Raw genomic sequence first — 10,013 nt, 5'->3', positions numbered from 1 at the left:
CAGAAAGGGTATCATTTATAAAAGGTTTATATGTTTGCATATTGCATTTTTGTTAGATGGTAGCAATTTTATTGCACATGCTATAGGCGTGTAGATGTGCATGAAGTGACATACAACATATTTTAATGTGCAGAAATGTTGCCATGAAATGTGGCGTTATGGTGTAGCTATGGGAAGCCGATGACTCAGTGGGTTGTTTTATTTTTTCGTCCTTCCTGTTTGGCTAAAACCAGCTTGGGTACTTGCTATTTATTAAACGGGTGAAGGGATGCCAAGTCAACACGTACTGCTGTTTAGGACCAGCCCTGGAGGCGTAGCTCTTGTGCGTATCAGCAAGTGCAGGACAAGGAACGTGCTCAGATTAATCAAAGGTGGCAGGGCGATTTCGGTTTCCTGCGGTGGATGTGAAGTCAGTAAAACTAAACGAAAACAAGTCTGTTCGTCAAAGCAGAAAGGACATTACAGAGGGAAGAGCACTTAAAACAGGTAAGCCGATAAAATAAGCACACATGATCATGAAAAGTGGATTTTCTGGGATTTCTAAAAACACCGAACATCGCGGAGATGCTGCAATTTTTACGTCTTACTTGCTATATGAAAGATACTTTAGTGTACGGGTTACAATATAACAGCGTTTTTAGGCTATGTTATTAAATATACCAAACCGTCATGGAATCATATAGCCTTGCTCAATATAGCACACCAACAAAAATAGAACGTTGAAGGAATGTTTCAGTAACATTATAGTGACTTTTTTGTATCTCTCCACATTCCCAGCGTGTCCCGGCGCTGTTTATTTGCTTCCCCATTACAACACAGAGTCGGGCCCCTGTAAACTGACACCTGATAAGAAACATTTGTTTCCAGCCTGATACAAATCGACAATAACAACAATGACATTGTATGTTTGTTGTCAGCTGCAGCCCGGGATCGTCTGTGTCTCTTTGGTGCGTAATGACGCACAAGCCAACGCTTTTTTACTGATAATCTACGCGGAAACATGATGTCCTGTCCAAATGTGTTAACCCAAACTAAAGCCGGAGACTGACAGGCGAAACCTCTGACAGACTCACTGCACCTGCACTATTCTTGTCAGCAGACGTTAGTTAGCACACGAAAATGTCTTTCATGTCTTTTATTGTGGATTGGGAAACAAAAGGTTTTCAACTCATTTGAAACTGGATGCTGAAAAGAGGAGAAAATAAGAGATATGGACTACGTGTAGTCTCTGTTTTATCTGATGGTGTGGGTGTTAAAAGGTTAATTAGCTTGAAACCTGTGGGACTACCTGGCACCTACAGGTATTTTCCATATAATATAAGGGCATTAGACAGAGAATTGTGAGGAATCATCTGAGCATAGAAAATCCCTTTGTTTGAATGAAAGGTGCTCCCTGAGGTGTCAGAATAATTGAATGCTAAATTAAAAGTGAGGTATCTGACATCCCTTTAAACAGATTTATCACAGGCAGTGGTGGAGAGAGTATTTGGATTCATTACTACCTAGAGGCTGCAATTCCAAATATAAGAATGAGAACCCAGCATTCAAAACTATGAAGGTACAGAGGTATTTATCAGATAAATGAAGCCAAAATAAAATTCCTCATTGGCCCATGTTTGGAATGGACAGTAAGGACTTCTTCTATAGTATACACAATTTTTATATATAGCTATTAACATTTGGCTAAACTAGTTCATTAAATACCTGAGTACAATGAAGTTACTTCATCACATTGATGACAAAATCATGTAAATTTTGAAACATTACAAAAACGCATACATCCACATGTTAATAATATTTTACAAGCTGATCATATGTTTTGATTGTATATAAACTGCATATGTAAAGTAACCAGTAACCACAGAGTAGCTGTTGAATTAATGTTGTGGATTAAAAAGTACATTGTGGTAGGGTAGAAATATAAAGCAGTAAAAAGACAAAAGAAAAGTGGAGCTGATTCCATATACCAGAGGCAGATTAGACAGCTGCACATCCTAATGTGATCCAGGTGTCCATGTATTTACTTATTTTTACTTTGAATTTCTTTTTCATCATCCTCTGTGAGTCTGTGCCAGCTATCCTGTGCACAAGTCTCCTACACAGACAGATGTCTGTCGCGGTCACATTTCACTGCTTTACGACGTGCCGTGTTGCCCAGTGGACGGTGACCCTCGTTTTAATTGGAGTCGCACCATTCTGTGGGCGTCAAGCCTCCCCCGCCGATCTCTGCTCACAGTTCACTCTGTGAGCGTACAAGTCAGTCAGGGGCAGCGGCGGGGTTAAGCCACTTGTGTTCTGGTTTTGATCCATCACCTTTCACCTCTGATCTGTCACACAGTGGCAGGCTGCCAGTTAGGGGAGCCGAGAGAGACATCACAGCAAAAAACCGTGAAGATAAGTCAGATCCGGCTCTGGCTGGACACCTAAGTAACCCTGGGCTCAAAAGGTTACTGGCATGTCAAACAGCTCTACCTCTGTGATACTGCTTTGGTCATCTTACTCTGAGTGCATTATGTACCCTGTAATTGAAAGTGTGTGCATATGGTCCTATATTATTGAATTCAGATGGCGTAAAATGACGTAACTGAAGCTATGAGCAGCCGTTTCTTTGATCGTTTGGGTGGTGACAGCTCCTCTCTCACCCTCTCCTTGCTTGTCTCAGGAGAAGAAGAGGACCATGGAATTTTGTTTAATTATAACAAGCATGTTAAGGGAAAACATTCTTTAAAGTGGCATCAGGTTTCCCACCCTGACCAACGCTTTATCTTGGAATGCCCGGAACGCTTCGGAAATACACCCTGTTTGGCTTTAGTGATCCCACTTCCTTATGTCTAATCTGCACTCTGTGCCAGTGGAGCTAATGTAAACATTTATTATACTGCCCCCCCGCGACCACACATCAATCATAGAGAACTCCTGAGTCAGTGACAGCACAACAGAGAGCCATTAACTCTTGAAAGAGGTGTTTTAACAAGTTAACCACATTAAGATTCTTCAGGATCTGGTGGCAGACCACAAGTGCCTTTTTATTAGCGCCTACAGTTTGAGTCCATGTAGGTAAAAAAAAAAAAAAACCAATGCTTTATGTATTCTTAAATATGATACCGTGAGGTACATGAAAAAAACTGGCAGCCTGTTTAGATGTTTTTCAGATAAATGTATGTTGGAAGAAATGACAAGTTAATGTCTTATTTTTACAGGATTTGTTGCAGTCAGACGTGGTGTGTTTTACCTCCCAGTGGTCTGTGGTCCTCGGTGAGCGCTGAAAAATGAGTTTGAGCACCAGTGAGCTTGAGGACCTGTGGGAGTCGTTTGGAGACCTGAACTTCTCAGAAACCTTTAGTAACATATCGACCGTGGCTGTAGATGTGTGTGCTACAGCGTTCAACCGCAGTGCTCTGCTCTACTCCATGTGCGTCCTCTACACGTTCATCTTCATCGTCGGCCTGGCTGCTAACACTCTTGTCCTCTGGGTCAACATCCGCGCACAAAGAGACTCCACCCCTCGCCATGAGACACACATGTACATCGCCCATCTGGCAGTTGCAGATCTGTGTGTGTGTGCCACTCTGCCCGTGTGGGTGAGCTCGCTGGCTCAGCATGGCCACTGGCCCTTCGGTGAGGTGGCGTGCAAACTTACACACCTGCTGTTCTCTGTCAACCTCTTCAGCAGCATCTTCTTTCTGGCCTGTATGAGCGTGGACCGCTACCTAAGTGCGATGCAGCATGGAGACAACGAGGGAGGTGCACGCAGGAAGCTGATTCGCCGTGGTGCATGTGTAGGGGTGTGGCTTCTGGCTCTGGTGGCCTCTGTGCCAGACACCTACTTCCTGCGTACTGTGAAGGCAACACATGGGGACTTCATGCTGTGCAGACCTGTGTACCCAGAAGAAAACCCCAGGGAGTGGATGGTTGGAGTGCAGCTGAGCTTCATTCTGCTGGGCTTTGTTCTTCCCTTCCCTGTCATTGCAGTGTTTTATGCCCTGCTAGCCAGAGCTTTCGCCCGCTCTTCTTCTTCATCGTCTTCATCAGTAGAGCAGGAGCGTTGTGTGAGCCGCAGGGTGATTCTGGCTTATATTGTGGTGTTTTTGGGCTGCTGGGGGCCCTACCACGGCGTCCTCCTGGCTGATGCCCTGTCACAGCTGGGCCTGGTGCCTCTGACCTGTGGCCTGGAGAATGTGATCTACGTGGCCTTACACCTCACTCAATGCTTGTCTTTGCTCCACTGCTGTTTCAACCCCATCCTCTACAACTTCATCAACAGAAACTACCGCTATGACCTCATGAAGGCCTTCATCTTTAAATACTCCACGAGGACGGGCTTGGCACGCCTCATTGAAGCTCCCAACATGTCTGAGGCTGAGTACTCTGCTGTAGCTGTAGACAATCCACCACAATTCTGAAACTTCCAAAATCCAATGAGCATTTCTTGAACACCATTTCTAAATCCAAATGACTATAATGCAATACAACTGTTCTTTTCAGAATCTGCTTTATGTTGACATTAGATAACAAGGAAAAGAGAAAAAGGCAAATTAGCATCTTTTTTGTTACAAAAATAGACTTGAGTCATGTAGGAAAGCTTCAAGATGGCTTAGTATTACTTTTGATGGACTGATTAAAAGCACTTAGAAAGTATTATAATAGCTTGTACTGAAATCATATGACTATTGTCATTCATTTGTAAAGCCTAAACAGTGAGTATAAATGTATACAATCATTGCCTTTTATCTGTATGTAGGATTGTGTGTGTGTGTGTGTGTGTGTGTGTGTGTGTGTGTGTGTCCATAATCTGTTGGGCATTGACTGCTAGTATCAGCAGAGAAATATTCTTAATCCTTTTGTATCAAGTTGTATTTATATACCGTTTTTTAAAACTGTTTTGCCTCTTTCACATTGCGAAGGAAAGTCTTCAAGCACTGTCTGCTTAGTGCTCCCCGTCATACAACGCTGCCTCATCATCTTAGTCGAGCCACTAGCTTGCTCAGTGTTGTAGTCCTGCTGTCATTCCTACTCATGACTTCATGTCCCATCATCTGAATGCTTCAGAAAAATAACACAAATCCATTTTGAATTGTTTCATGCAACTGAGGTTTGTATATTATTTATTTAACATGTCTTCTGTGCATCATAGCTAAAGAAATAGATTTTTTGAGAAATACACTTTGTTATTGTGGTAAATGAGAAGACTTATTATTCTAATGTCCATAACTGCTGTAATTATGCAGCTGTAGTCAGCAGCACATTACATTAGCCTAGCATAAAGAGTCCAAGGAAAAGATTCCCCCTAACAACACCTATAATGTCATCTTACAGTATATCATGTGTGTTTAATTGATATAAAAACCAAATTGTAAAAGTGAACATTTGTGGTTTTATGGAATATGATGTGCTGTTCTGTTGCTCTTTACCTTCAGGCAGAGCTGTGTTAGCTGTTTCTGCCTGTTTTTAGTCTGTGTGCTGAGCCAAGCTAATCACATGCTGGCTTTAGCCTCCTATTTAGCATAGAAACATGAGCATGGCATCAACCTTCTCATCTAACTCTCTGCAAGAAAAATGCAACAAAATGTCAAACTGGTCTTTGAAAAAAGCTGAGGTTTTGTACTTACAGTGACTTATTATACACCATCCACACTGATAATTATAATCTTGTCAGTTCTCTTTTAGTGCACAATATTCCCTAACATTTCATCTCTTTGCTCTGCATCAATGTGAATAGTACAACGGATACACATGTTAGTGTAAATGTAATCCCACTGCTTCAGCACACAGGCCACAGACAGTAAAAACCTTTACGACCAAATAACACAAAGCCTTACTCCTCTCATGTAAGCAGCAGCTGTGCTGTGCAGCAACCAAGTGTTTGTTAGAGACCAAATAATACAAACATCGCTGCATTACTTTAGAGTTTGTTTGTGTGTGCCACAACTTGACACCAAGTGATGGCATTTTAGGTGATGTAAACACCGACTTATACAGTTTACTTGCTTTATATTGTAGGAAACAACATATCCTTTAGATATGCTGACACAGAGCACACACTGTCTCCTGATTGGTTACACATGGATGCTTTTACACTGAAAAGATTACAAAAGTCTGGAGACACAAGCATGTGTCCATAAGAACAGAGGCATTCTTCTGGTGTTGTAATGTGTAACATGTGTTTTGTTATATATTAAATACAGAGAAAAATGGTTGTGTCAGTGAATTCTTTGGTTCTTGTCAAAGTTATCTCATAACTTAATGTCCTGCCTCAGGACTCCTAAAATTTAGGGTTTTAACTGAGACATTGTGGCATTTAATTTATGCACAGCAAACAAAACCGTCACGAATTTTGTGGGATACGCCACAGAAAATGACACCTTTTCAATTACTGTTACACAGCAAACATACGACATTACTACCAGTAAGGTCCTTAACTACATAGAGGGATATATGGGTGCATGCGTAGCATTGCTGCCTGTGGCATTTATAATTGTGAGAATTGTCACATGGGGATGGCAGTGGCTGTTTTACTCCTTTAACCCCAGGCCTCGACCTACTCTCCAACGATAGAGACAACACCCTGCCACAGTTATCGTCAGGTTATGTGACAACCTTCCAGTATGTCATTGTCATCCACTCACACGCAACCTCTATCCCCTCCCTACTGAGCTCAGTCAGGAAGACCGTTTTGGCAGCCAAGGACTACATCACTCTGTCTTTTTATTAGGAAACAGTTTGAAAGTGATTTCTAAATGACAGGGTTGCTTTCAGAGTTTGCCATGCCAAAGTCAACTCTTGTTCTTGCCTGAGGAGAGGACTGATGATGCAGTTCCTTCCACTGTTCCCTCCTATCCTGAGGACACAGATAACATTTTACAGGATATTTCCACATTTTTACCTCAGTTACAGACACTGTCATGTGTCAAGAATTAAGCAGTCAACATGCACCTCCTTCCTCTTTTTTATTATTTTTTCATTTGCTGCCTATACTGTAGATTTCCACTGTCTAAGGCTCCTTTTTTAGTATTGTCCTTCAGACAGTACAATCTTACTGAGAGGATGTATTGAATATTTGCGTTGTGAAGTGAGGGCTGGCTCAACACTCTGCTGAACTACTGCTGCGGTCGTAGGTTATATGTAGGTTTGATGAGGAAGCTGTGCAAGAATTTCCAATGGTCAAACAAGTCACTGCTAATGACATCCTCCCTGCTTCCTTCTTCCCTGTGACATTGCCTTGATCCTGCGTGAATTATTTTCCCACCACAAGTCCTAAGACCTGACCAAAGCCCAGTCAATATCTTCCTGATGTTATGGCCTGCTGATGGATTAGTGAACTACTGTTATCAGTAAATAAGATGCAGTGTGCAAGTGAGGGCTCAAATAATCTGTGGTCCGAAGCCATGGCTCCCTGCTAAGCTCCCCGTGTTCCCTAACTTGGCATAGCATGCAAACGCTTGCGTCATTATAATCAAGAAATCCACATAATGAACCTGGGGACTTCAGGGCTCCCAAGAGTCTGTGGTGTTTGAGGCAATTGTTTGCTTTGCCCAGTTTCTAATCCAACTTTAATATACAGTAGCTTTAATTTTTTTAATGCTCCAGATTAAAAACATTCTCTGTGTTGGATGCACAGAGAAAAAATTATATTGATCTACCTAGCTGGTATGTAAGGGCATGTACCAAAATGCACACACATGCACATGGTTGTACAGTACCCTTAATCTAACCCTAGCTCTAACCATAACCAAAACCTAAACCTAATTCTAACCTTCACTCTAAAACCAAACACCCCTTTAAAGGCCTGGGAGAAAGTGAGGACTGGCCAAAGTATTCTCAGCCCCATGTTACAGAATCAGACAGGTCAACACAATATAAAGCCATACAGGTACACACACACATACACACACAGTGGCTGGGACACACAGAGTACTGTCAATTTGTTTTCTCAATAGCAACGAATGATTTTCAACAAGCATTGTGAAATTTAAAAAAAAAGTGCTTCAATACTGGAAAACCTGGATAATGAGATCCCCTGATGTCCAGCTCAGTCATGGCTCTTCTTTAAGGCTGGTTTGTACATGAATTACGATACGTTTTTAATGGGGTATATGTGCTACAGCTTGATTTAATGAGCATCCAGTCGGTAATAGACAAGACCTGAAATCTATTAACAGAGTGTTGCTCTAGAGCACGACAAAGTCTACACCTTATGCTGAGGAGGTATAGACAGGGAGGAGGGTCAGAGCAGGAAAATAATTTAGATCAAATGGATTTTAAAAATATTCTCTGGAGGAGGACACATTGCAAATGTACTGAGCAAACTCATGTTGCACAGTAGGATATATTCACATAGACACTAAAGGCCGTTGTTGTTGTAGTGTAAAAGTAACTTCCATTATTACTGGCCCATTTCCAAGCATTTAGAATAAGTTCAGTTTACATTCAAGTCTGTGCTTGCTTTGCTCGGTCTGCAGGAATTCCCAATGAGGACTTACGGCAAAGAAAAGATTGTAAATTATTAATGCAAGCGACAGGGAAAACAGCACTCCAAGGGAGGTTTTGGTGTGAATATAAAGAAGTCAAAGGACAGGCTTAGTTTTAGCGCTCCAGGACTCCAATCCCGCCTGAAGAGGAGAACAAGTGCTGTGTCCAGATGCTAGACAGATGTTCAGTCAAAAGTTATAAGACCATCTGCCCTGAATTTGGATCAAACAGCATCAATGATACACATTAATTTACAAAGTCACAGTTTGTTTAACCTTCTAGGTGCAGCTCCGATAACATTAAGCTGAGGGCAGATTATTTGTGTGCACTTGAATATATCAACAAAAATCAATGTCTAACCAAAGAAGAAATTAATTTTGCTGCATTCAGAACTAATGACGATACAGTAAAATATGAGATAAGATAGCAGCTGGCCTGTGCACCCAAAATAATTCTGTTTCAGATAAGTAGAAACAGTGCGGTGACTGGGTGTAATTTTAAAAGGTCAAACAAATTTTAAAAGTTCACATTGTCTCAAACATCTAATTTTTGTGCATGTTTCAAGATATCTGTCTCAGAGTTTTGGCCTCCATCCCAATATACTGTAAGTGAATCAATCGTTTTCTTGTCTATTGTACTGGGCGTGGAGGCATAATTTTCCGAGCTGGCTGCCTGAAATCTGGGCCAAATAAAACTAAAGCTGTCTGCATGAAAACATATGGCAAACATACTAGCAAACAGTTGCCAATTTATTTATTCAGAGTTATGTTTCTGACCACCTGGTGAATGTAAGTCCAATATTTACTCTCCTTATAACTCTGTTCTGGTCTCTACCAGATTCAGAGGGAACTATCTGGCTTTAACAGCTACATATGTGATCCAACTAGTCCCTCGTATGTCTGCTGTTTGGTGCTGGGCAGGTAGTGCACAGTGGGCTTTTAGAGCAAATCAGGTTGATAGGAGCACTGCAACCAAACCAAACAGTAAAGCTGTGGGTCATAACACCAAAACAATGAACTGCAAGATGCTCAGCGCTTTTCTACAGCTAAGGCCACTGTTGAGTTGAGGTAATTCTCTCAGTCAACTACAACCCTTTCCACATTACAGATTATTTCTATACATAACAAAAGAATATTGATATTAAATAGTGATTCCATAAAGACAACAAGAATATCTTGTCTTAAAAAGTATAAAAATGTAGGGGCTAAAGAAAGAGCAGACTAGTTCTCTAGTTGCTAAAAGCCCAGATAGTCAAGTGAAATATCACAAATCACAAATTAGCCTCAAGGGGATTTACAATCTGTACAGCATGGGACAGTCAGAGCACTCAGCTGAAATATCAGTCTGCACTGTGAACTGCACCTCTTAAATCTTATTTATGATCCAAACAGATTAGGCACAGACATAAACTTCACATATATGCTCTGAATAATGGTCAGTGGTATTATCTCCCATTGCCTATACCACTCACTACATGCCTAATAATGGCCAGCCCCTCATAAACCATCCCATGGCCTACTGTTAGTGTGAAAATGCTAATGTTT

The 10,013-nt window shown here is 41.4% G+C and overlaps 1 protein-coding gene across 1 annotated transcript; it reads left to right on the top strand.

Annotated features, from left to right (window-relative positions):
- The first annotated feature begins 272 nt into the window (after positions 1 to 272).
- On the top strand, positions 273 to 6,182 carry ackr3a (atypical chemokine receptor 3a). The gene is made up of 2 exons (XM_020585846.1): positions 273 to 486; positions 3,201 to 6,182. The coding sequence occupies exon 2, from the start codon at positions 3,270 to 3,272 to the stop codon at positions 4,401 to 4,403; it is 1,134 nt and encodes a 377-aa protein (XP_020441502.1). The 5' UTR covers positions 273 to 486; positions 3,201 to 3,269; the 3' UTR covers positions 4,404 to 6,182.
- The last annotated feature ends 3,831 nt before the right edge of the window (positions 6,183 to 10,013 follow it).

Source organism: Monopterus albus, unplaced genomic scaffold (assembly GCF_001952655.1).
Source record: "Monopterus albus unplaced genomic scaffold, M_albus_1.0 scaffold380.1, whole genome shotgun sequence".
NCBI classification, from domain to species: domain Eukaryota; kingdom Metazoa; phylum Chordata; class Actinopteri; order Synbranchiformes; family Synbranchidae; genus Monopterus; species Monopterus albus.
Note: the sequence above shows the minus strand (reverse complement) of the source record. Positions and strands in the feature narration are given on the sequence as shown.